This window comes from Penicilliopsis zonata, assembly GCF_001890105.1.
Source record: "Penicilliopsis zonata CBS 506.65 unplaced genomic scaffold ASPZOscaffold_4, whole genome shotgun sequence".
NCBI classification, from domain to species: Eukaryota; Fungi; Ascomycota; class Eurotiomycetes; order Eurotiales; family Aspergillaceae; genus Penicilliopsis; species Penicilliopsis zonata.
Genome location: NW_019208914.1, coordinates 404765 through 429301, shown reverse-complemented (window position 1 = coordinate 429301; position 24537 = coordinate 404765). Strand labels below are relative to the sequence as shown.

Here is a 24537-nt window from a genome sequence, read left to right as displayed (position 1 = left end):
TGAGCAACGCAGAACGGCTTTGGATCGCCCTCGTCGCGAGAAATGCTGCGTTTGCGCCTACAATGACCCCCAGCCACATGCTCTGCCATCCGTGGGCGCCCTTGCATCCGTCTGTGATCGCCCTTTGAGCTTCAGCTGGAGCCTCGCGCGGACCTGAGCCGAAGAAACCCCCAGTCAAGTCAGTCAGCGCTTGGCTGATGCCCCATTACGTATCCTTTCGCTGCCTCTTTCATCTCTTTCCAAACCCCAGTCTAGGATACAGCTATCTCGTCCCGGCTGAATCCACCCGCCGCCATGCTGCAGTGGTCCTCGTTCGTCCAAAAGGCGCAGTCCTTTATTGATCCGGCCAACTTCAACCTCCCGACCCTCAATTCCACCGACCGCAATCCATCCAAGTCGTCGCTGTTTCGCCAGCAGTTCCGCCTTCCAGACTCTCAGAACCCGCTCCAGGAGATCACTGCAGAGCTTATACTCCCCGTTCCGCATACCTCGTCGGCCGCGGCGTCGTCGTCGTCCAGTGCGACACAGGGTGCTGAGCGGCAGCCCGGCAACAGCTACACGGGAAGACTACATCTCAGCGAGCGCTTCCTCTGCTTCTCCACCCAACCGACCAGCTTCCTCCCCTCGGCTAGCCTCAGCGCGTCGACGAGCTGGACCGGACAGACGCACGGCACCGGCCCGTCCGGCAATGGCTTCACTCTGCCGCTGTGCTGCATCCGGCGCGTGGAACGACTCAACTCGCTCAACCATATCTTCTCACTGGCGTTGACGACGTGGAACGGCTCGTTAAGCAAGCAGCAGGAGCCAGGGTTTGTTCCGCAGCGCTTCACAGTCCAGCTCGTCGGGAGCAGGCAGGCCTGCGAACGGTTCTGCGATGGTCTCAAACGCGGCCTACGCGATTGCATGAGGGAGATTGAAAACCTACGTGCCATCGTGTCGGACTGCTACTCGGAGTATCTTCTTTCGGGGGCCAAGGCAGCCAAGGCTCAGCAAGATGCTGATTCTGGCGAGGTCCGCCAACCGCCTGATGCCGGCTTGGGTATGATTTTCCGCTACCCGGGAGATGCCCGCAAACTGCGAGATCGAAGTAAAATGAGACTATGGGGAGAGTACTTCCGGGGTAAGATTTTATCTGTCTTCTTTGCTTTCCCCCCCCCCCTTTTCCTTCTCCACCTTTGAATACGATGCTCATCCCTGGCTAGAAAATGGTCGCAACGCGACACTGATTCGACAACCGACGTTCCACAAGCTCATCCGAGTCGGCCTGCCCAATCGGTTACGCGGAGAAATCTGGGAACTGAGCTCGGGGTCTCTATATCTACGGATACGGTCTCCAAAACTATACGACGAGACCCTTTCCAAGTTCTCGGGCCGAGAATCGCTTGCAATCGACGAGATCGAGAAAGATCTGAACCGCAGTCTGCCCGAGTACCCTGGCTTCCAGAGCGAAGAGGGTATCGGTCGCTTGCGACGCGTCCTAACGGCGTACAGCTGGATTAACACCGAGGTGGGCTATTGCCAGGCGATGAACATCGTGGTGGCGGCTTTGCTTATGTAGGTTATGCAACCCTCGAAGACGAATAAATCATACTAATCCAACTAGATATATGTCCGAGGCACAGGCGTTTTTCCTACTCTCAGTGTTGTGTGATCGGCTGCTTCCTGGATATTACTCGACCACCATGTACGGAACGCTCCTGGACCAAAAGGTCTTTGAGTCACTCGTGGAGAAGACGATGCCTGTCCTGTGGGAGCATCTCGCCAAGTCGGACGTACAACTCTCGGTTGTGTCGCTGCCTTGGTTCCTGTCGCTGTACATCAACTCCATGCCACTCATTTTCGCCTTCCGGGTGCTCGACGTCTTCTTCCTGGAGGGTCCCAAAGTTCTATTCCAAGTCGGCCTAGCCATTCTTCGGATCAACGGCGAAGAACTACTAGACGTGCAGGATGACGGGTCGTTTATCTCGGTCCTCAAGTCCTACTTTGCGCGGCTGGACGAATCGGCCCATCCGCGGTCGGAGAACCCCAAGCTGCGAGCCATCACCCGCTTCCAGGAGCTGATGGTAGTCGCGTTTAAGGAATTCTCGGGCATCACTCACAGCACGATCACCGAGCAACGAGAGAAACACAAGGACGCGGTTCTTGAGAGCATCGAAAGTTTCGCCAAGCGCACGTCCATCCGTAACCTGGGACCGGACAGCAAGCGCCTCAGCGTGGACGATCTGGGCATCATCTACGATCGCTTCTACGAAGTTTTGTACGACTACCAACAGCGCCAGAAGCTGCTGGATGAAGAAAAGAAGCGGCAGGAAAGGAAGAAGATCGAGCGGATCTCGGTCCTTGGTCCCCCGGCAGACAGAGAGGTGGGCCGTGTCGGTCTCGGTCCCAGCCCGACACACATGGATTACAACGCCTTCCGGGAGTTCCTCGCCGGGACAGCGAAATGGGCCATTACAGACTCACCGGGCCCTTCGCGCAAGCAGTCGAGTTCGGACCAGCACGGCAACGGCGGGGGCAGTGTCCGCAGTCTCAATAAGAACTCCTCATTACTGAGTGGGAGACCGGAGCCCACAGACCACGAGTTCATGCAGCGGCTCTACCGCAAGTGGGCAACCGATCCAGTAGAAGGCTTGAGCCTGCAGAACGTGGTGAACGGGCTCGCACGCCTCAAGGGCACCAGAGACATCATGAACAACATCAACTACTTCTTTGATCTCTACGATGACGACGGTAATGGTCAGGTTGATCGCGAGGGTATCCTGCGGATGTCTGAAGCGCTTCTCTTCCTGTCGCGACGGGGATTCGAGGGGATGGTCACTGCAAGCGCGTCGCTTGACGAGAACCGAAACGCTCACGAGCCGGCAGAGGCTGACACTCTGAACACGGACGAAAAGTTCCTGGGCAGTGTCAGCGCGTTTATCCGTCGGTGTTTTGAATACGCAGATCCCAGCCAGACCAGCCCGTCTAGGGAAACGCCAACGGATGGTCCCGACGAGGCAGCGAAGAAATTAGACGCATTTGCTATTGGCGATGATGATGACGACGACGACGACGATGAGGACTTGATTGAGATGGATGATTCGAAACCCACCGAACCGGGTGAACCGGCCGCTTCGGCCGAACCCACGTCAAGCAAGCCCTCGCCAGACAGCAAACGGACGTCGCAGAGTGCCAACCCGGCGCTGGACCCCAACAACCCACTGCATATCACGCTGCCGACGTTCCGGATGGTGATCCTCGCCGACGAGCTGCTAGAGCAGTTCTTCGAGTCCTTCTTCCCGCACTCCTTCCACCTATCCGACACGCCGATCCCGGCCTCGCTCGCCGCATCGACATCCCTCTCGTCGAACCTGACCACCTTCTCGCATCTAGGCACCCCGCACAAGCCCGGCACCGGGCCCGGTTTCAACAGCGCTTCCGTCGCAGGAGCCTCGGGCGGCATCGTGCCCCCGACCCGCGGCCTGCGCGGCGTCCTGGACAACATTGTCTCGGACGGGATCCGCATGGCCGCCGAGGTGAAGAAGAAGATGGACGAAGCCCAGCGCGAGCTAGAACGCAACGCCCTAGGTCGCGAAGAGGAAGACGACGACGACGAAGATGACGACGACCAGCAACATCACCACCACCACCACCATCACCATACTAACCGCGGCGGCAGCAAGTCTGCCCCGCTGATGGTCGGGGGGATTTCAAGCTGGGGCGCAGGCGCGTACAGTGCCGATCCGGAACGGCGGAGCGTACGGGAACGCGATCGCGATCTCCTCGAGGGCGCCGAGGCGGAGGAAATCGGTCGGGGAGAACTGGAGCAGCAGCCTCCTCCTCTTCCTCCTTCTGCGGAGTATCATAGTGGCGGTGGTGGGACGGAAGTAAGCAAGGTGGAGTTTGAGCTATAATTAGGAATTGCATCTTGTTCGACTTGACTATACCATATCTACTAGTTACTACCTAGGTAATCTTTTTCTATTTCACGAACTAGTGGATGCACTGGGTAATCAATTCATTGGTTACTATACATGCATATGTACCGACACCGTAATGTACGTCCGTAATATGATAGACAGGGTATATGACCGAGAAAAGCAAAACAAGGAAAGAAACAGGAATTAGAAGGGAAGAAGAGAAGAAGAGAGAAGGATAGGAAAGAAGAGAAGAAGAGAAGAAAAGCTAATCCTCCATGCCCTCGTTTTCAATCAACTCGAGAACCAACTGGCTGCGCTCATAATCCGGATGCTGCATACAGATCTTGACTGTGCGGCCCGAGGGAACGGCGGCGCCATTGGAGGAAGACGAAGAAGCCAGACCGGAGGCGAGATTGAGGGTGCCAGGGGAAGAAGGGGACGGGGTAGAGGCGGAGCCCGGCAGGGAGGTGCCGTCATCCAGACAGACGACGTTGTGGCCGGGGATGACCTGGCGGAGGCGGCCGTTGATGGCGTTGCGGACCTCGACAAAGTCCTCGTTGAAGAGGATGAGGAAGCGGCCGTGCAGGGTGGCGGCGTGGGCGTGGCCGACAAACTCCATGACCACGCTGCGCGAGACGTCGCCCAGGTTGTTGACGTAGACGGCGCATTCGGCGTAGGTGACGAGGAACTCGGAGTCGCTGAGGCGGAACATGCCCAGCGGGCGGAGGTCCTTGATCCGTTGCGCGATGCTGTTCAGGTACGCCTGGGCTTCGGGGGTTTCGGAGCGCAGGTGCGGCACCGACCAGGGCTGCTTCTTGTCGATGGTGAGGACTTCGACGCCGCGCTGCGTCGAGATGGCCAGCGACGAGTGGAACAGGTTGATGCTGTAGCTCTCCGCGGGGATGTAGAACTCGTCGTACTCGCGGAAGAACTCCGTCTGCCCGCGCCGCGAGGGGAAGAAGCGCGCCCGGTTCGCCGTCGTGCGCTGCAGCACGGGCTCCAGGATCTTGAACGTCGACGACAGCCCGTCCCGCTTCTTGTAGATCACCAGCGTGCGGTCCTTCATCTTCCCGGCCGCAAAGAACCCAACTTCCCGGTTGCCGGACAGCTTCTGCGGCGCCTTGCGCGCCGACGCGTTCGCCGCCTGCGCCGTCACCCCGTTTGGCGGGCACGCCGCATCCAGATGGTGTGCGATTAGCGACTTATCTGCGACCAGCAGGAACAGGTTGAACTCTTCAAACACGGCCATCTGTGTGACCTTGTAAATCGTAATTGCCTAGATGGTCAGTATAAAAGCATTTAGATTCTAACAAGTAGACTCACTCTCGTCCATCCCCGCGGATCATTGTAGTCAGACAGGTAGACCCCATTATCGGTGCCAACGGCACACATCATCCGGCCCGAGGGCTGGCGGAAGACCGTCGCGCAGTGGACGGCGCTGCGGCAAACGGGCAGCGGCCGGGCAGTGGCCGCATGGCGCGCCTCGACCTCGCGGATGGCGCGGTCGAGCGGGGTGCCCTTGATGGTGACGGTGCGAGGGCCGCCTGCGGCACCGGCGGCGCCCGCGACAGCTGAGGCCGGGGCGACAAAGGAGGACTGATCGGTGGTGGCAAAGGCCGTGTCGGCGAGGACGCGCAGACGGAAGGGCTCGGCGTTCTGGGCGTAGAGGGCGGCGGCGTGCTTGGTCTTGGCCTCGGTGATCTTGTCGCACCACTCCTGGCGGTTCTGGGCGGAGGGGGCGTAGAGAGCGTAGGTGCCTGTCTTGCCGAGATGCTTGATGCGGAACGGGTACAGGATCTTGTCATCCTTGGACGACTCGAGCACGTTGGCGGGCGTCAGCGACGACTTGGAGACCGGGTCGTCGGTGGTGCTCTCGAGCACGAGCAGGTCCATAGGGATCGGCAGCTTGGAAACGTCGTACGTCTCGTACTTGACCGTGCGGGTCGGATCCTTGACGGTCGAGCTCTTGGCCAGCACGAGGTAGTGGTCGAAGAGGATGGCATGGGTGTCGACGATGCTGAGCCGGGTGCGGGTGCCCGGCCGCAGCAGGTCGCCGCGGAAGATGATCTCGCGGCCCAGGTGTTCGAGGTTGAGCTCGACCTCCTTCTTCATCTCCGGGCGCAACTGCAACTTGGCGGCCAGTTCCATCAGGTCGACCTTCTTGCCCATCTCGCCCACCTTGCTGTCGCAGTCGGACGCGACGAGCTTGATCTCCTCGATCGCCTGGCCCAAGTTGCTCTTCTCCTCGGACTCCTTGAGCATGTTCTTGTGCACCGTGTGCAGCAGCAGGACGTACCGCTGGATACGTGTGATGGGCGCCTTCAGGTAGGTGTCCCAGCTGAGCCGGTTTGATAGGCGGTGATCGCGCGCCGTGTTGAGGAACTGGCGGAAGGCCAGGTTGCGCTCCGCTTCCTGACGCACCAGGAAGTTGGCCTGCGGGAAAGTGGCGGCGTAGTCGATGTACACGGACTTGGCCTTGCGCACCCACTCGCGGAAGATGTCGCTGAAGCCGACGATCCAGGGCCCCTGCTCCTTTTGGCGGTATTTGAGCTGCGCCAGCAGGAACTCCTCGTTGACCTTCTTCACGGCGTCGACTTTGCCAAAGACATCCGCCAGGAACTTGACCAGCCGTTTGGGCGGCGCGACCACCGCCGGCTGCATCACGGCCAGCTGGTCGCGGTACAGCTCGCGCAGCACGTCCAGCTGCGCCATGTACGAGTCCTCGGTGACGATGATCTCGTGCAGGTTGTTCTGCCGGTCGATCTCCTTCTTCGGGTACGACTCGAGCATCTCCTTGGTCACCCGGTAGAAGGTGACCCAGTCCTCGGCGTTGCGCTGCGTCTCGGCCACAGGCTGCGCCCGGAGGTTGACCTTCTTGAGCGTGCGCATGCAGTGATGCGCGTAGCAGCGGCCCAGCTGGCTGCCTCCCGTCGCCGCAGGGTCCTCCGTGGGCAGTCCATGCAGCCGCGACGAGTAGCAACCGCGTCCCGTCAGCTGGAAGAGCACGCCGGACATTTCGCCCGGGCCGAACTTGACCCATTCCTCGTCCTGCACGAGCGCCTGCTCGGCGCTCATGGTGCGCACGACGCGCGCCGCCAGCGTCTCCGCGTCGGCCATGTTCATCGTGGGCACCTTGTGCGTGAAAAGGGCGACGATGGCGTCCACGATCGCCTGCTCCTTGAGATCCGTCTCGTCCTCGCTCAGGTCCTTGACCCACGCCAGAATTGAGCTCAGCGCCCACGGCTCGCTACACTTCTTAAACTGCTCGGACGACAGCTTGGCCGGGTTGAACTTCTTGCGCCGGCCGGGGGGGATGGCCGGTAGATCGAGAGCGATGGCCGGGCCCGCATCAAATCCAAACGCCTGTTGATGTTGGTGCCGGTTTTGGGGCGAGTCCTGGCCATGTTCAGTGCGAGGCCGTTGGTGCAGATGCGGCGAAGGGGGTTGCGGCTGGTGTTCACGCAGCATATCCAGCTGCAGCTTGTACTTTGCGCGGTCCGCGTCGGTCTTGGATCTGATGGGAGGATCAGCACGTGGTCCACTAGGATGACTCGATAGAGACGATGACCGTGGAACGGCCGTGGAAGAGCTGGGCACGGCTGATCCAGACAAGCCGTCGTCCGCAGCACCACGGTACAAGGAAGGGTATGGATACTGCGCAGCCCTAGACTGCGACTGCGACTGCGACTGCTGCTGCTGCTGCTGCTCATGAGGTCGGTAGGTACCCGCCGGCATCAAGTTCGATCTAAGCTCAGCGTTATTGCTAGCAGGCTCTACCGGTGCTGGGGGTAATGGCCGCATGCCCGGATGGAAGAAAAGATCCCCGGGCTCGCCACCATGGCCGTCCTCGTCCACACCCTCGACACCCTCCTGCGACACGGGGGTCTCGCCCTCGTCGCCAAAATCAAAGCTCAAACGTCGGCCATGCGCGGTAGGCTCGGATAAGCCACCTGTACCGCGTTCGTCGACCCGTGCCTCCATGGAATACCGAGGCAGACGATCGTCGCCCCGAGAGTACTCCTCCTCCTCCTCCTCCTCCTCCACCTCCCCTTCTTGCCCCTCCAATTTTATGGGAAGCGGCGGAAGCGGAGCAAGACCATGCTGCTCATCCTGCTCCACTTCATCGTCCATGTACTGATCGATAGAAAATTCTTGCTCATCGCCGTAATGCAGGTAGCCGGGGTATCCGCCACCGTACAGAGCGAGGTCGTGACCGGTGTAATCACCGTCGCTGCTGTGACGGTCATGGTCCTCGCCATTGTACAGTTCATCGCCCGAGTTGGGCGAAGCGTACGCGCTGATGATGGAGGCGTTGGTGCCGCTGCGGACACGCTCTCGCAGGCGGTCCGCCTGGGCACGCTCCTCCTCCTCCGCCATCTGCAACATGGCCAGGCCGGCAACGGCCTCGGCATCGCTGTCGTCACTGTGGGCGTCGTAGTTGACGTACTGGCCTGTGCCCGTCGCCATGTTCCCGTTCGTATGGGTGTGTCGCTCGTCCGGCGACAGGCGCGGCTGCTGTCCCCGTCCCGACAGCGTCTCGGCCGTCTCCTGAATGGTATCTGGTCTGCCAAGGCGGGAGGCACGCGAGCTATGCCGCCGAGCGGTCATCGCTGCCGAGGAGGGCGACCGACGACTGCCGTCCATGACTGCGGCCTCGACCTCGCGCATCAGCTCGTCGTAGCCCAGCTGTTCCTCCTCCGCCGTCCGATGACGCAGACCACCCGTCCCATTCACCCCGGTGGTGAGTGACGGAACGGTATTCTGGGCATCGATGGGGGGACCCGGGAGGGGACGCGACTGCGGGTGTCGCGTGAGGGTATCGGTACGGTGCGGGGACTGCGGCGAGGCGACAATCGGCGGTGTGGGTAAAGAGCGTCCAGAGCCCGTTCTCTTACCGTACAAATGATCATCGTGAGATGGAGGGTCGGGAGGCCGCTGCGAATACTGTTGTTGTTGTTGTTGTTGTTGTTGTTGTTGCTGCTCCTGTTGCGTTTGTTCCTCGTACGGGGACAGACCGCCAAACTCGGACCGCTGTGGTGTCTGTGGCAGATACGGCGAAGAGCCCGCCGAGGTCTGCGAGTAGGTCCGGCCGACGGTCGAGTTGAACGCAGTCGAGGGGGTATTGTAGTTCAACGGAGCGGATGAGGATGTGGCCCTGGGGCTCCCCAATGGCGGGGCATAGGCGTACTGCGCCACAGGATACGACGCCTGTTGATGATATGGCAGCGTTGGCGACGCGTAGGGCGACTGTCGGGGCACACTCGCGGCCGCATGGTAGGCGGCCGGGTTATACTGGTGAGGCAGCGCAGTTTGATTCTGGCCCTGATTCTGATTGTAGGCGAGCGGATTATAGGCCAGCGCCGGCTGCGGGGCGTACTGCTGCGGGTTGTACGAGGAGCCTTGCTGCTGCTGCTGCTGCTGCTGCTGTGACTGCTGCTGTGACTGCTGTGGCAGGATGGGTGAGGCCGTCGTGGTGTACTGATAGGAGCCCTGCGAGGAGGCCCTGCTCGGCGCCGAGGGGGTGGCCGAGGAGGCGTGCGAGTAGCGGTCGTTGTAGACGTGGGCGTGCCGGTGGCTCGCGGCGGTTTCCGCCAGGGCGGCAGCATCGTCGCCTGCGTCGTAGCTCGCCATCCGTCGCAGCTGCTGCTGGTGATGACGCTCTTCGGGCGGAGCGAGGGCCTGCTGCTGCGAGGCATGTGCGTAGTGCTGGTGGTGGTGCTGGGGGACGGAGGGGTAGGCCGCCTGGGAGTTGTAGTGAGCCATCTTGAGAGCCGTGCTTCCACTTCTTCAAGCCAGTTATCGATCGATCGACGGTCTTCCTCTTCTTATTGTTTTCTCTTCTTCCTCTCTCGGTAAATAACCGACGATCGGGACTGAGGCTGAGGCTGAGACTGTCGCCTGGTCCAGCACAGCGAAGCGAGGCAGAACGAGAAGGACGGGCGACGACTAGAAATGCCAGCCATCAGTATTCATCAGAGATAGAATCACGGCAAGAACACCCACCTCGACGGATCTGCCACTCTCGTGGAACAGGGGGGCGTACCGTCGAGAGGGAGAGAGAGTGTTGGCCGCGTGTGGACGAACGAACGAGCTTCGATTCTCTCCCCACCGTAAGACCCGACCGGTGCCGAGACCAGAACGCGAGAGAGGAGACAGAACCAATGGGACAGAAAGGCCAGGGATAAATTAAAAGGTAAGAGGAATTAGAAGAGACACGAAAAAATAAAAGAATAAAAAACCCAGAGACAGAGAGAGAAAGGAAGATCGCAGGCAACCGACAGCTGAGGAGGAGGAGGAGGAGGAGGAGGAGATACGAGTCAGGCTGACGGCGTCTGACAAAGCATTGAGGCACAAAAGAAGTATCTGCAGGTCTTGAAAGTGATAGAAAGGGGTATTATTACTATTACTTTATCGTGTCGTATTTTCTTTAATCTATAAAGGCAAAGATCGGGGGCTATCATGGATCGAAGAGGTTAGATCTCCCCATAGTTATTCTTAGCAATGCAACGCTTTATTGAAAGCATGGTTCGAATTGTGGCCAGTGGCCACTGCCTGGTACGGAGTACCATAGGGTGAGACCTTTGACCTCTGGAGTCTGCTATCTCCCATCATACACTTGTTCCCCTTGCAAGATCGTCTCCCCCCGGACTCGCTCCCCCGCCGCCACTTGTGCGGGCTGGATGTGCCTCGCCGTCAGCGCAAACCTCAGCCGACCCTCGGGCACCACGGCGTGCTCGTAGTACTGCTGCAGCTTCTCGCCGTGCATCACCACCAGGTCGCCATGGTGCACCGCCAGTCGCACGCACACGGGCGCCTCGCTGGTCCGTGAAACTGCCCGACGGCACCCTGTGCTCGCCTTTGTCTGCAGGAGCAGCTGCCGGCGCTGCTCGTCATACTGCCCGGGCTCCAGCTGCCCGGCGGCCATCTGCGCCCGTAGCGTGCGGCGAGACTCCTCGCCGCGACACCCCGCCAGCACCGGGTCGTCGGTCAGCAGCTTCTTCGCCCGGCTGTATCCGTGGTAGTACTTGTATTTCATCCGTATGCTCATCGTGGACCGTGCCCCGAGCGACAGCGTTGCGATCGTCGGGCCCAGCGCTGACTCGCCGTCATCATGATACTTTTTTGATTAGCAAGCAAAAGAAAAAAAAAAAAGAGACAGAAAATAGGAGAAAAGAAGCGATACGAGGGGAAAACATACGCCAATCTTCATCTCGTTGAAATATCCCAGGACCAAGAGCTCGTTTGGAGGCAGGACCTCGTCTGGTTGCACGGCCTGCTCCGTGGCCCACGAGAGCCGTCCTAAGGCTCGCAGGATCTCATCGGATGCCTCATCGAATCCCTTCGAGTCCACCGAAACGACATACTTGTATGGCATTCCCTGCTGATCAGTTGGGTGCCTGAGGTGACTGGATCCGAAGAATACATACATAGTTTACGGCAAAATGTGCCGTCAGCGTCCCAGGTACTGACAATCAGTAGCTGATTTGATGAATAGATAATAGATCATCTTATTAATCTCTAGGAGAACACGTACCCACACTTTGCTGCAACGGATACCGTCGCAACCCCAGATCCAGCAGCTGCAGCTGGCGAAACAGATCGTCGGGCCCGTTGGTCCGACGGTTGATGGCGCGGTTGGCGACAAAATGGGTGATGGAGCCGACGCCCGGAAGGAGGTAAGTCAGTTTGCGGTAGGGTGCGACGGAATGGTCGTCGACCAGAGGCACCGCATATTTGGTGTCAAAATAGAGCGCCCTCTTGATGGGGCTCAGTTCGAACTCGTCGACGACGGCGCGCAGCGAAATCGGTTGCATATCAACCATCTTCTCGAAGGAACAGGCAGGTCGCGCGCTGGTCACAGCTACGGCTGCGGTATCAGGGGCCATAATCTCGTCTGTACACTTCCAGCCTCGCCAGAACCGCCGCGAGATACACTTGCGGCATTGTGGACAGACGATCCCCTTCCAGGCGATCCTGGCGGTGCTGCAGTCCGCCGCCGCCGACCCCTCACCCAACGTTTCCAGTAGGTCTGGCACCAGGCTCTCGTGCGGCTGCATGTGGGCGTCTGGGATGTGACGAGCCCGTAAGAAAGCCGGGTGGAAGGCCAGGTCGTCGGCAGTCGGTCGGTTCTCATCGGCTAGGGTCCAGAACCGCGCGCAGGATGGGTTCAGACACATCCAACCGTCAAGGTACATCTTCATACTCTCACGCACGCATACGGCGCATGTTTCCGTCTCGGGTCGGACGGCGAAATCACGCTCAGCGAGCGACGGAGGAGCCGGCGAGTCTTTTCCTGCCCACCAGCTCTTCTCGGCGAGATCAAGCTTCTCGAACCGGACCTTGGCTCCCGTCCGGCCGCCGATCTTCTCATACCAGATATCAGTGATGCGAAAGTATCCCATGACATTGTACCGATGTGGGAGCGTTCTGCCAAGCAGGGTGTTTCGATCTCCTGGGCAAGTTAGGAAAGAGAGGCCTCCAGTTGTGACGGCGAGACTTTACCTATGACCAACCCGACAGGGACCTTCATGGCCTGGCTATTCATCAGGCTGCTGATAATACAGCCATCGCTATCCTGATCCTTGACCAGGACAAGATTTCCATCCGCATCTTTAGTGCAACCGCCGCCACTGAAGTTACGTCAGTTTGTTTCCTCTTCTTGAAAGAAAGAAATTTCATGTCTCGCCTACACTCTAGTAATGACGATTTCATCGTCGATATAAGAACGGATACCCGAGTCCGCATCGATGAGGTATCCCCAGCAGAAGCCGTCTTTATGATAGGAGCCGCCCTGGACGGCACGAAACCAGGGCAGAGCATCGCACAGATCTGGTCGGGACTGCAAAGTCAGCAAGAACAGACGAATTGATCAAGATCCAAGTGGGTTGTACACACCTCTGCCCACGCGGGTGGCTCGCCATGCACAGGTGATTCCGTCCGAGGAGTTTCTCGACCTAGGTCGTTAGCAGAGTGGTCTTGAGGCAGATCTCGCTGGTACTTACCAACAGCTTGGGCTCTTTTCGCCTCCCTTCCTGCTTGGTCTTTCGCCCGCCGCTTCAGGGGCGCCATTATATAAAAGCATCAATTGGAAATATACTGATAAAAAGAAAAGAAAGCTCGGCAAATATAGGAGAATCAGATGGGGAAACACGCAACGAGAGGAAGCAACGAAGAGCAATGATTCAAGCAGAAGCTGGAGATATAGTATATGGTAGAACTTGTATAGGCATCACTGAGGGCATCAACCGAGAAGTCATCGATGAACTGAGAGTATATCCTGATGGATTCGATGAAGAGAGATGAGACGAAGAGGAAGAGAGAAAAAGGGGAGAGGAGGGGGAGAGGAGGAGAGGATCCATGGTCACATGTTGGCATCCTTAGGGGGTCTAGTAGGATCAGAACCACGGTATAGGATAAAATAAAGCAGATGTGATGAATTGATTGTCTGTTCTTTATATGGTTATAGTATAGGAGTGTTTTCTGCTCTAAATTGGAGGTGTAGCAGTGGTAATGAGGAGTTATTAGCAAGATATCTGGGTATTAACTAGTACTTATATCTAGCTAGAACAGAAGCAATTCATCTCTCTACTCATATTATACTATTATTTCAGCAACTTCTACAGTATAAAATTGATTTGTTCTAGAAACTTCATAAAGAATTATATAAAATCAAGTTGAGGCGTTGTTTACACCTGCCTGGTTGGCGCTCTCGCAATATAACTTATGCCCCTCACTCAGCCTCACTCTCTCAACTCCTCACGATGTGCAACTCCCTGAGGACTCCTGCTCCAACCCTTCAACCCATCGTCGAATCAATGCTATACTTTCAAAATGGCAGCATCCAGGAGTCCCTCACGCACAGAGTACCATTTTGCATGGATCTGCGCCCTACCGTTGGAGCTGGCCGCCGCCTCTGCGATGCTCGACGAGACCTATCCCAGCCTTCCTGCCACGACTGCTCACAATGCCTATACCCTGGGAAGAATCCACAATCATCATATCGTTCTAACCTGTCTGCCTGCAGGGATATATGGTACAACATCCGCAACGGCGGTGGTGTCACACCTGGAGTCGACTTTCCCCAACCTTCGCTACGGGATTCTGGTAGGCATCGGAGGCGGAGTACCGAGCAAAACAGCCGACGTTCGCCTGGGAGATGTGGTGGTCAGCAGGCCTACTGGTAGTTTTGGTGGTGTTATACAGTACGACTTTGGAAAGGCAACCAGTGGCGGACGATTCCAACATACCGGCATGCTAAACCAACCACCAATGGTCCTTTTGACTGCTGTCTCACAGCTGGAAGCAAACCGCATGATGGAGAGAGATGGCTTCATTCTGGAAAGGATGTCAGAGGTGTTTCGGCGGCATCCAGACATGCAAGAGGCCTTCTCTAGACCACAGCAGGAGGACTGTCTCTTTCGCTCGACTTATAAGCATGCAGCCTCGGAGAGTACGTGCCTTGGATGCGATCCTGCAGAACAAAAGGATCGTGCTCCGCGAGTGTTGAGAGAGCCCCAGATCCATTACGGAACCATCGCATCTGGCAATCGAGTGATCAAAGACGGCATTGAGCGGGACGCAATTGCTCGGGAATTCAATATCCTCTGTTTTGAAATGGAAGCTGCAGGCATCATGAACCATCTTCCCTGTCTTGTGGTCCGTGGCATCTGTGACTACTGCGACTCACATAAAAATAAGCAGTGGCAAGGATATGCAGCACTGGTCGCGGCGATATATGCCAGAACTCTTCTTTCTGTGATACCAGTGAATTACGGTCAGCAGGAGCAACTGCAACCCTCGGGAACTTGGGTGGTTCCTTTTAATCGAAATCCCCGGTTTCAGGGCCGAGATGATAAGATCATCCAGCTGAAAGATCAGATCCTGCGCAGGGATGGTACGCGCAAAGCGGCGATCTCTGGGCTTGGAGGAGTTGGGAAAACCCAGATTGCACTTGAAGTGGCATACCAGATCCATGAACAGGACCCTGCATACTCTGTCTTCTGGATTCCATCCACGACTGTTGAAGCCATCGAGCAAGCATTCATGAATATTGGCGAACAGCTACGTCTCCCAGATATAACGGCTGCTAATATAAAGTCTCAAATCAAGACATACTTGAGCTCTACAGGAGTTAGCCCCTGGCTGCTTATTATTGATAATGCAGATGATGAAGATATCTGGATGAAGCCTCTTGGTGCCTCCTCGCCTGCACTCAAGACCTTTCTTCCCCAGACCCATAATGGGTTTATCCTTTTCACCACACGGAATCAGCGACTCGCAACCCGTCTTGTTGGTGGACCAGAGATTATAAGTCTCTCAGAACTAGATCCGATTACTGCAGTAAACCTGTTCAAGGATTTACTAATACAGAAGCATCTACCTGAAGAAGACCAAGAATCTACTGCCATCCTTATGCGCCAGCTATGTGGTCTCCCCTTGGCTCTTACTCAGGCCGCAAGCTTCATCAATGAAACCTCTATAACCTTGAGGACCTATCTATCTCTTCTTGATCAACAAGAAACCAGCATGATTGAACTACTCAGTCAAGACTTTGAGGATGACTATCGATATTCAGATATCAAAAACCCGATTGCAACCACCTGGTTCATCTCTTTCCAACAGATTCAACAATCCTGCGACCTAGCCGCTGAATACTTGGCATTTATCGCATGTATTGATGCGCGAGATATTCCATTATCACTCATTCCATGTGATCAATCTGAACTTGCACAAGAGAAAGCATTAGGGGTCTTGAAAGCCTATGCTTTCATCACTGAACAGACGAATAATCGATTTATTAGCATGCACCGGCTTGTTCATCTGGCCATCCGGAGCTGGCTACGGCAGGAAGGCCAACTCCAGCAAAGGGTAATAACAGCTGGGAATCATTTGAGTCAAATTTTCCCATCGAATGACCACCCTTATCGAAATATATGGCGCGAATACCTACCACATGCTGAAATTCTTCTACAATGCAATGAGCTAAAGTCAGATCCTGAATTGCGAGGAGACATCCGGTGGCGGGTTGGTCTCTGCCTCTATAGTGATGGACGCTATAATGAGGCTGAGCTTCTGATTCGAGCAGCAAAAGAAGCAAATGAGCTAGCTCTTGGAGCCAAAGACCACCACACACTGATGAGCATGGAGACTCTCGCGTTAGTATACCAAGCACAAGGCCGACTACCTGAAGCCGAACAGCTTGAATTGGCTGTGATGGAGATAAGAAAGCGAGAGCTTGGTGCCGAGCACCCTGATACATTAATAATTATAGGAAACCTTGCATCCATATACTGGAATCAGGGCCGGTATCGGGAAGCCGAAGAGCTTGAGGTGCAATTGATAGAGACAAGAAAGCGCGTGCTTGGTGCCGAAGACCCCGGCACATTGATGAGCATGACAAACCTTGCATCTATATACCAGGATCAGCACCGATATAAGGAAGCTGAACAACTTCTGTTGGCTATGATGGAGATTAGAAAGCGAGTGCTTGGTGTCGAACATCCTGATACATTGATAGGCATGTCCAACCTGGCATCATTATACCGAAAACAAGGCCGACTGGATGAAGCCGAAGAGCTTGGGTTAATTGTGATGGAGATTAGAAAGCGAGTGCTTGGTGCCGAACACCCTGATACATTGATAAGCATGTCCAACCTTGCATTGTTATACCAAACACAAGGCCGACTAGATGAGGCCGAACAATTTGGATTGACCGTGATGGAGACAAGAAAGCGAGTGCTTGGTGCCGAGCACCCTCATACACTAACCAGTATGGCCAACCTGGCCTTCATCATGAAGAACCAGGAGCGCTACCTTGACGCCATACCTCTACTGAGTAGCTATCTCCAGCTACGGGAAAAGCGCTTTGGGGCTACTGATGGCCATACTCTTCGAGCCAGGGCAGAGTTGGAGTCATGGCAAGCGGCTCTCCACGGTCAACAGTCGCCTCCTCCGACCACTGTCAGTAGGCGCGGACCACGCGATGTCAGTTATCTGCCCCTGATCCAAGGTGGTCCGGTTCCAAGCCTTCTCAAGTCTCTCCAACCCTGGCTCATCCCCTCACGGCCTGGCCAGATTGTTGACGAGAGGACTGGAAGTGAGGATGTGGATTGAAGAGATGTGACGGTATACAAATGATACCTAGGTAGTACATACTGGTTATATTATGGTAATTAGACTAGTAATGTTGTAATAGTTAAGAGTAAAGCCTGTTCAATGATATCCCTCTAATACAGTAATTGTCAATCTATAGATCTGAATTATACCCCAACTCTAGATGAAGCATACACTTATACTAACTATCAACTCCTCATATCCTAAGTATACTGCTATTATCAAGTGGATCCGTGTGGAGATACTGAGATCATCTTCACTAATGCGGGGAAATAGAAGATCAAAGTACCTCGGTACGATTCTTCCATGATGAGTGCTTTGCCTGGAAGATAATCATTCTACCAGGATAATTGAGATACAGACTGACACTGTGCAATGTCAATAAGTAAGTGTTATAGCATACAGGTACACAATGAATATCGTCTTATTCAAGTGGTGACAGGTCAATACCCCGGAGTATCTCCTAGAACCAATATTAATATTACCGAGCGTTTCCCCGCGTCAGTTAATAGCCGACTCTTCTTATAGCCAATCTCCCCTCATTTTTTCCATCTTTTGTCTTATAGACACTACATTCATAGACATACTACTTTTGTCTTCTCGATATGGTCTTCACACCTCCCGAATGGGTAGCAAAGCTACCCCCCATCCCCGACCACATCCCCATCGCAGACTTCGTCCTCGACGAACGCTACGGTCGTGCACCGCTGGGGTACTCGCGCGACCCGTTCACCTGCGGTCTGACGGGGAAGACCTATTCAGCTCTTGATGTCGTCGAACGGGTCGACTTTCTCTCGCGCGCCCTGGCGAACGAGTTCGATTGGGCGCCGAACAGGGGGACGGAATGGGATAAAGTCATCGGTGTATTCAGCTTGAACACAGTAACTCACACCCCCTCGACTCTAGTCATTCTCTTGGTTGATTCTTGATAATTAGATTGATACGCTTCCTCTGGCGTGGGCAGTCCATCGGCTCGGGGGTCTCGTCTCCCCCGCAAACGCCGCCTATTCGGTCGCCGAGCTGACGTACCAGCTGCGTGACGCCAAAGCGACCTCCCTATTCACCTGCTTGCCCCTGTTGAAAACCGCGCTCGAGGCGGCGGCTCAGGCGGGCATCCCTCGTCGGCGGGTCTACCTGCTCCGTCTCCCGCCGCAGATAGCTGGAGATGCTCAACCTGCCGAGTTCACGACCGTTGCTCAGCTCGTCGACCGGGGGAGATCGCTCCCTCGTGTTGAGAAGCTGCAGTGGGCGGCGGGGGAGGGGAGTCGACGTACCGCGTTTCTGTGCTATTCAAGTGGCACGTCTGGGTTGCCTGTATGCTGTGTCCCTTCCTTAACCCATCTTTTCTCTTCATGTCTTTGTTATGCTGACTTCCGCAGAAAGGAGTTATGATCTCCCACCGCAATGTCATTGCCAATACCCTCCAAATCACCGCGTTTGAAAAGGACTACCGTGACTCTCTCCGACCTCCAGGCGTGCAGTCGGACGTGACGGAAATTGCCCTCGGCCTGCTCCCGCAGAGTCATATCTATGCCCTGGTGGTGATGTGCCATGCAGGGCCCTACCGCGGTGACCAGGTCATCGTCCTGCCCAAGTTCGAGATCGAGTCCTTCCTGGCGGCAGTTCAAGACTACAGAATCAGCTCGTTGTTCGTGGTAAGCAACTAAGCATGCATCTTGCCCTCTCCTGTTCGGCGTGCTAAAATCATTGTTAGGTGCCCCCCATCATCATCGCCATGCTGCGGAACAAGAAGCTTTTAGAAAAATATAACCTGAGTAGCGTCCGTTCGCTGTTCAGTGGTGCCGCCCCGTTGGGCGAAGAAACCGCACGCGAGCTACAAGAGTTCAATCCTTCCATGATCATCCGACAGGGATACGGTATGTCTTTGTGAATCCAAAGACCAGGAAAAAGAAAAAGGAGCTAAAGATGACAGGCCTCACTGAGACCGCCACGGTGGTCACCTCCACACACCCGACGGACGTCTTGTTCGGCTCCTCCGGCGTGCTCCTCCCTGGCGTCGAGGCCCGTCTCGTCGATCCCGAAGGGAACGAGATCACCACTCTCGACACCCCCGGCGAGCTGATTGTCCGCAGTCCCAGTGTCACGCTGGGCTATCTGCACAACGAAAAGGCCACCCGCGAGACGTTTGACAAGGACTGGATGCGCACCGGGGACGAGATTGCCATTCGGCTCAGCCCATCGGGAAACCAGCACGTCTTTGTCGTTGATCGAATCAAGGAGCTCATCAAAGTGAAGGTAATCTACTTTGTTTTCATATTTAGTATGGTATGGTCGGTCTCTAGTCGAGTTCTAATGTTCTTCAGGGCCATCAAGTCGCCCCCGCCGAACTGGAAGCCCACCTCTTAACCCACCCGTTCGTCGCGGACTGTGCCGTCATCGCCATCCCCGACGAATCCGCCGGCGAGGTCCCCAAGGCGATCGTGTCCAAATCTTCTGCCGCGGGCGACGACGACGCTGCCACCATCCGCGCCATTCAAAAACATGTCGAGGACCACAAGGCCCGCCACAAGTGGCTCAAGGGAGGGGTTCGATTCATCGACGCGGTGCCCAAGAGTCCGAGTGGGAAGATCCTACGCCGGCTGCTGCGGGATCAGGAGAAGGAGGCACGGCGGAAAGCTGGAGCGAAGATTTAGAGAATCGTCTCTAGGAGTATCTGGAATAGAAAGACAGGTTGGCCGTACCGGGACTTCCTGCCTTGTAGAGGGGTTATTATGTTTGTATTATTTGTATTGTTTGTACTGTTTGCACTGTTGCACTGTTTGTACTGTTTGTACTGTTTGCTCGCGGGGCATTTCTAAGCAGAAACTGTCGATTTCTATAGAAGAGAAAAGGATCAAGTCCTTCTTTTCTGCCTTTGTATTCAATTTCTCCCTCGATAAGGCGTTATTCCATCGCAAAATGTCACAGGAGGCGTTTATCGAGGCCGACGAGGCCGCCGAGGTCTTCAACCGCGACGAAGACCACCCGATGGACTCGGATGGCGAGCAGGAGCAAGAGCAGGATGGAGACCAGATGATGTTCGAGGAGCAGGAGATCACGCTGCAGAACGACTCGTCGGCACACTTTGACGCCCACACGGACTCGGTGTTTTGCATCGCGCAGCACCCGGTGCACAACCATATCGTGCTGACGGGCTCCGGCGACGACACGGCGTACATTCTCGACTCGACACCCTTGAACAACGACAGCAGCAGGCCGGTGCTCCCTGCCAGCTACGAGTCGAACCCGCAGCCGAAACAGGAACGGGCCTCGCTGCCCCCCCTGGCGAAACTGGACGGCCACACCGATACAGTCAACGGGGTGGTCTTTACGGAGCCGCGGGGCGAGTACGCCGTGTCGGCGGGGCTGGACGGCCGCCTGCGCGTGTGGCGCGATACCTCTGCACAGCTGAATGGAACGGCGTGGGCGTTTGTTGCGGAGGCCCAGGAGGTGGAGGAGATCAACTGGGTGGCGGCGTGTCCGTGTCCGCCGGGCCAGGAACAGGGGCAAAGCAATGTGGTTGCCATCGGGGCCAACGACGGTTCCGCCTGGGTGTTCCGCATCGACCACACCGACACAGAGCAGCCCATCTCCATCATCCAGAGTTTCTTCCAGCATACGGCGTCGTGCACGGCAGGTGCCTGGACGCCCGACGGCAAACTGCTGGCCACCGTCTCCGAGGACGCGAGCTTCTACGTTTACGATGTCTTTGGGGCTGCCGCTGCGGCGGGCGTCGCGTTGTCGGCGGGTACGAGCGCCGTCGTCGGCCTGACGGCTGACGATCAGCGGTTCGCCGTCGAGGGTGGCCTGTACTCGGTGGCTATCTCGCCGGGCGGGGCCATTGCCGCCGTCGGTGGTGCAGAGGGTCACATCCGGGTCGTTGGTCTGCCGCGTCTCGCTGCCCCGGCAGGTTCTGCTAAATCGAAGGGCAAGGGCGGCGCCTCCACCACCACCACCACCACGGCTTCTGCGGCGGGGACCATCCTCGCTTCTCTGCAAGCCCAGTCGGACGGGATCGAGACGCTTTCCTTCTCCGCACCGCCGCTGACGCTGCTTGCGTCGGGGTCTGTGGACGGATCCATCGCTCTCTTCGACGCGGCTCATCGGTTCGCCGTGAGAAGACACATCAGGGAGGCCCACGAGGGCGCCGCCGTCGTCAAGGTCGAGTTTCTGCAGGCCCCCTCTGCCCCGGCTTCTGTCACTCCGGCGGGGGCTCCTGGCTCCTGGCTCCTCACCTCGGTTGGGCTTGACGGCGTCGTCCGACGCTGGGACGCGCGCGGAGGCACTGCCGCGGCGGCCCAGGGCCTGCTGAAGGAATGGCGCGGCCATGTCGGCCTCACCGAGACCGAGGAGGGCGAGCAGTCTGGTGGTATTATGGGCTTTGTACAGGCACGGAATGGCAAGCGCGTCGTCACGGCCGGAGATGATGGAGTGGTCCTCGTTTTTGAAGAGTAGCATAATAGAAAATATAGACTATCCTCCTCCTCCTCCTCCTCCTCCTGCTGCTGCTGCTGCTGCTTCTCCAATCAACTACGATTACTTTTGGCTATACACGTAGAGTACAACAGTACCATGATCAATCTATGTACAGGAAGCCTTGCTTCTATCAAGTCTCCGATCTATTGCGGACAATCCTTTGTTTCCTTGAATTCCTCGCATCTTGCCTTCTCAGTCTCCCACTTCTCATCTCCTTCTCTAGTGCCCTTCGTGGTGTCCATCACCGTGGTGCGCATGGTCGTCCTTCATGAACAACGCCTCGTACGTGCAATAGGCGGCAAACGCAACGCTCGCAATCCCCAGACCAGGGAAGAGACCCTTGAACCGGTTCCACCGAGAGAACGGACCGTTGTATCGCCACGCCTCACTAGAAAAAAAAGAAAAATTCCCATCAGTATATACAACTAAAGTACATCCAGATTATCCAGGTTATATCCTCACTGTCTCGCCCAGGGGTCTCGCTTGGCGTAGGGTGACGAGCGCGAGGCCGCAGCCTTGAACTCGCTGATGGAGAAGCCGGTGGGGTTGGGAGCCATTTTGTAGAATAGAGAAACAGGCAACAAGAGACAAATCGAATGTTTGATCAACCGACAGACTCGCAGACGGCAATGGTGGCAGGGAATTCCAGACGAACTGACGGGCTGTCGTAGTCTTGCCTTCCTCAAGACTGCAAAGTGAAGCTGTAGAGCAGGCCTTGGCGCGCTAACCCGCTTTCGGCCCACCCGCCGCCTTTCCCAAATGCCCAGCGAGACTGACTTGGGAAGGAACCAACGAAAGAAAACCACCATCTCCAAGCACGCAAGCCAGGAAGAACGACAAGATGCCACCCCCTGTTGGCAGATACGGGCCGTCCGGCCTGGCAGGCCCCTACTCGCATTTGCAGCAGGCACATCTCCAACAGCAGCAGCAGCAGCCGCAACAGCAGCAGGCCCATCACCCGGCCCACGCTCCGTCCGCCGCCAACACGGCTCTCCCCCCTCCCTCGCTGGGTGGGCATCCCGGGTTCGCAGCGGGGAATCCGACGAGTAGCATCAATCCGTTCACGCTGGCGGGTGCTGGGTTGGCGAACGGGATGTCGGTGGCTGGGTTTGGCGGGAGTCAGGGCGGGTCGGGAGCCGCAGTAGGAGTGGGAGGGATGGGAGGGATGGGCGGCGACGGCAATGGGACCGGGCTGGCGAGCCATGCGGCGCAGATGGGGTTTGCTCGGGGTGCGCAGATGCAGCAGCAGCAGCAGTTACATCAGGGACCGGACGGGCGGTTGACTTTGGATGGCAAGAGCGCGGCTGTCAAGTCGCGGATCCGGGATGTGTGGAAGCACAACCTGGCGCAGGAGATGGCTGTGTTGCGGCAGTTGGTGGAAAAGTACCCGTACATCAGTATGGTGGGTAATACTTTTTTTTCTGCTGGTTTATTTGCCGGTTTATGCTGATGTGCTGATGTAGGATACCGAGTTCCCCGGCATTGTGGCACGTCCGATCGGATCATTTACAAACAAGGCCGACTACCACTACCAGACGCTGCGGTGCAACGTGGATCTGCTCAAGATGATCCAGCTGGGCATCACGCTGTTCTCGGTGGAGGGGGAGGTGCCGCCGGCGAACACGGCGGACGGCAGCGGGCAGCCGTACGGGTCGCAGCTGGTGCCCGCACCGTGTACGTGGCAGTTCAACTTCCGCTTCTCGCTCGAGGACGACATGTACGCGCAGGAGTCGACGGCGATGCTGGCCAAGGCGGGTATCGATTTCTCCATGCACGAGAAGAACGGCATCGACCCCTTTGAGTTTGGCGCCCTGCTCATCAGCTCCGGCCTGGTCCTGCTCGACGAGGTCCACTGGGTCTCCTTCCACTCGGGCTACGACTTTGGCTACCTGATGAAGATCATGCTCTGCACCCCGCTGCCGGAGAACGAGGAGGAGTTCCACAAGCTGCTCAACATCTTCTTCCCCTCGCTCTACGACATCAAGTACCTGATGAAGCACGCCGGCCGCAACCAGGCCGTCAACGGCTCCCCCTTGACCCCCGCCGCCGCCCAGATCCTGACCAATCTAGGCCAGAAATCGGGCCTGCAGGACATCGCCGACGAGCTGGGTGTCAAGCGCGTCGGCATCGCCCACCAAGCCGGTTCCGACTCCCTCGTCACCGGCGAGATCTACTGGAAGATGCGCCAGCTCGTTTTTGGCGGCTCCATCGACCAGTCCAAGTACTCCGGTCAGATCTGGGGGCTCAACGGCCAGATGCCGGCCCTCGCTGCTGCTGCCGCTGCCGCCGCCGCCGCCTACCACGCCGGCCTGCAGCAGACCCCGAACCTCAACGGCGCCACGATCTACTCCTCCGCTGCAGGTACCCCGAGCACCCCGAACATCTCCCATGCCGTCACGGGTAACCAGACGCCTCAGGGCCATGTCATGGGCATCGGTGCGCTGACCCCGGGCGGCATCTTTCAAGTCGGAAAGGCTTGAACGAGTCCTTCTCTCTCTCTCTCTCTCTCTATTTTACAGGATGATGACTAGCATGTACATACAGGCGCTCGTTGCTACATTGGTCTGGGAAAGTTCTTTTTTTTTTCTTTCTGCCGAGTATGTCTCGGCGGGGGTGGTGCAACGGTAGTCGGTGTTTGTTCCTTTTCATTTCTTCATTTCTTGTGTCATTTCTCATCCTCCGGGATCAATCTATCTCTGCTGTTGTCTGAAACATAAGATAGCTGCGTAGAATCATTTACATCAGTCATAGACGATAGTAACTCTCTACAATTGGCTTATTCCTCCAATCTCTTCCGACATATGTCTATTACTACATAGTAACTGTTCCCCAGACTATCAATCGCATTCTTTCTACTCAACACTATCGAGATTCCGCATTCTATCTGCTGTATTGTATCGACAATCCTCGTTTCTCTTTCTTTAGGCAAAGAAATCCGCTGTGGAGGGGTTGCGCTAGTCCCAATCTGGGTCCACGATCCGGCCTGCTTATCGGGCCTCGCCTGGCAGGTGTCGTGCAGTCTGCATTTATATGATGCCTCGCCTTCATC

At 56.7% G+C, this 24537-nt stretch overlaps 8 protein-coding genes across 8 annotated transcripts; 5 read left to right on the top strand and 3 right to left on the bottom strand.

The window, feature by feature from the left end:
- Window positions 1-294: 294 nt before the first annotated feature.
- ASPZODRAFT_62148 (hypothetical protein) lies at window positions 295-3893 on the top strand (the record flags this gene model as incomplete). The annotated part of the gene is made up of 3 exons (XM_022729056.1): window positions 295-1120; window positions 1203-1554; window positions 1604-3893. 3 exons carry the CDS (start codon window positions 295-297, stop codon window positions 3891-3893), a joined length of 3468 nt encoding a protein of 1155 aa, XP_022582734.1.
- A 135-nt stretch (window positions 3894-4028) lies between these two features.
- ASPZODRAFT_1541007 (hypothetical protein) lies at window positions 4029-10046 on the bottom strand. The gene is made up of 3 exons (XM_022726056.1): window positions 9389-10046; window positions 5223-9335; window positions 4029-5175 (listed from the first exon to the last, which is right to left on the bottom strand). Exons 1-3 carry the CDS (start codon window positions 9593-9595, stop codon window positions 4165-4167), a joined length of 5331 nt encoding a protein of 1776 aa, XP_022582733.1. The 5' UTR covers window positions 9596-10046; the 3' UTR covers window positions 4029-4164.
- A 451-nt stretch (window positions 10047-10497) lies between these two features.
- ASPZODRAFT_140536 (hypothetical protein) lies at window positions 10498-12968 on the bottom strand (the record flags this gene model as incomplete). Its single annotated transcript, XM_022724674.1, has 8 exons — window positions 10498-11016; window positions 11098-11280; window positions 11327-11364; window positions 11434-12351; window positions 12402-12529; window positions 12590-12738; window positions 12795-12853; window positions 12902-12968. 8 exons carry the CDS (start codon window positions 12966-12968, stop codon window positions 10498-10500), a joined length of 2061 nt encoding a protein of 686 aa, XP_022582732.1.
- A 704-nt stretch (window positions 12969-13672) lies between these two features.
- On the top strand, window positions 13673-17112 carry ASPZODRAFT_130176 (hypothetical protein). The gene has a single exon (XM_022722445.1). It carries the CDS (start codon window positions 13731-13733, stop codon window positions 17010-17012), a length of 3282 nt encoding a protein of 1093 aa, XP_022582731.1. The 5' UTR covers window positions 13673-13730; the 3' UTR covers window positions 17013-17112.
- A 505-nt stretch (window positions 17113-17617) lies between these two features.
- ASPZODRAFT_165133 (hypothetical protein) lies at window positions 17618-19666 on the top strand (the record flags this gene model as incomplete). Its single annotated transcript, XM_022726697.1, has 6 exons — window positions 17618-17893; window positions 17949-18326; window positions 18392-18667; window positions 18727-18889; window positions 18946-19268; window positions 19316-19666. The coding sequence occupies 6 exons, from the start codon at window positions 17618-17620 to the stop codon at window positions 19664-19666; spliced, it is 1767 nt and encodes a 588-aa protein (XP_022582730.1).
- Window positions 19667-19911: 245 nt separating this feature from the next.
- On the top strand, window positions 19912-21491 carry ASPZODRAFT_130172 (hypothetical protein). The gene has a single exon (XM_022722444.1). The coding sequence runs from the start codon at window positions 19932-19934 to the stop codon at window positions 21465-21467; it is 1536 nt and encodes a 511-aa protein (XP_022582729.1). The 5' UTR covers window positions 19912-19931; the 3' UTR covers window positions 21468-21491.
- Window positions 21492-21582: 91 nt separating this feature from the next.
- Window positions 21583-22116, bottom strand: ASPZODRAFT_130171 (hypothetical protein). The gene is made up of 2 exons (XM_022722443.1): window positions 21951-22116; window positions 21583-21876 (listed from the first exon to the last, which is right to left on the bottom strand). The coding sequence occupies exons 1-2, from the start codon at window positions 22043-22045 to the stop codon at window positions 21708-21710; spliced, it is 264 nt and encodes an 87-aa protein (XP_022582728.1). The 5' UTR covers window positions 22046-22116; the 3' UTR covers window positions 21583-21707.
- On the top strand, window positions 22101-24096 carry ASPZODRAFT_130170 (hypothetical protein). The gene is made up of 2 exons (XM_022722442.1): window positions 22101-22890; window positions 22952-24096. The coding sequence occupies exons 1-2, from the start codon at window positions 22330-22332 to the stop codon at window positions 23966-23968; spliced, it is 1578 nt and encodes a 525-aa protein (XP_022582727.1). The 5' UTR covers window positions 22101-22329; the 3' UTR covers window positions 23969-24096.
- Window positions 24097-24537: the final 441 nt, after the last annotated feature.

Bases quoted from the DNA above. Each gene is read 5' to 3' on its own strand.
- ASPZODRAFT_1541007 (XM_022726056.1), bottom strand. From the start codon at position 9,595: ATGCCTCGCAGCAGCAGGCCCTCGCTCCGCCCGAAGAGCGTCATCACC. The intron at 9,336-9,388 runs GCTCCTATCAGT...CAGCAGTCACAG, and splicing joins GAGCAGGGCCTCCTCGCAGG to CAGCAGTCACAGCAGCAGCA. The intron at 5,176-5,222 runs GTGAGTCTACTT...CTGACCATCTAG, and splicing joins ATCCGCGGGGATGGACGAGA to GCAATTACGATTTACAAGGT.
- ASPZODRAFT_130176 (XM_022722445.1), top strand. From the start codon at position 13,731: ATGGCAGCATCCAGGAGTCCCTCACGCACAGAGTACCATTTTGCATGG.
- ASPZODRAFT_130172 (XM_022722444.1), top strand. From the start codon at position 19,932: ATGTCACAGGAGGCGTTTATCGAGGCCGACGAGGCCGCCGAGGTCTTC.
- ASPZODRAFT_130171 (XM_022722443.1), bottom strand. From the start codon at position 22,045: ATGGCTCCCAACCCCACCGGCTTCTCCATCAGCGAGTTCAAGGCTGCG. The intron at 21,877-21,950 runs GTGAGGATATAA...TTTTTTTTCTAG, and splicing joins CGAGACCCCTGGGCGAGACA to TGAGGCGTGGCGATACAACG.
- ASPZODRAFT_130170 (XM_022722442.1), top strand. From the start codon at position 22,330: ATGCCACCCCCTGTTGGCAGATACGGGCCGTCCGGCCTGGCAGGCCCC. The intron at 22,891-22,951 runs GTGGGTAATACT...GTGCTGATGTAG, and splicing joins AGTACCCGTACATCAGTATG to GATACCGAGTTCCCCGGCAT.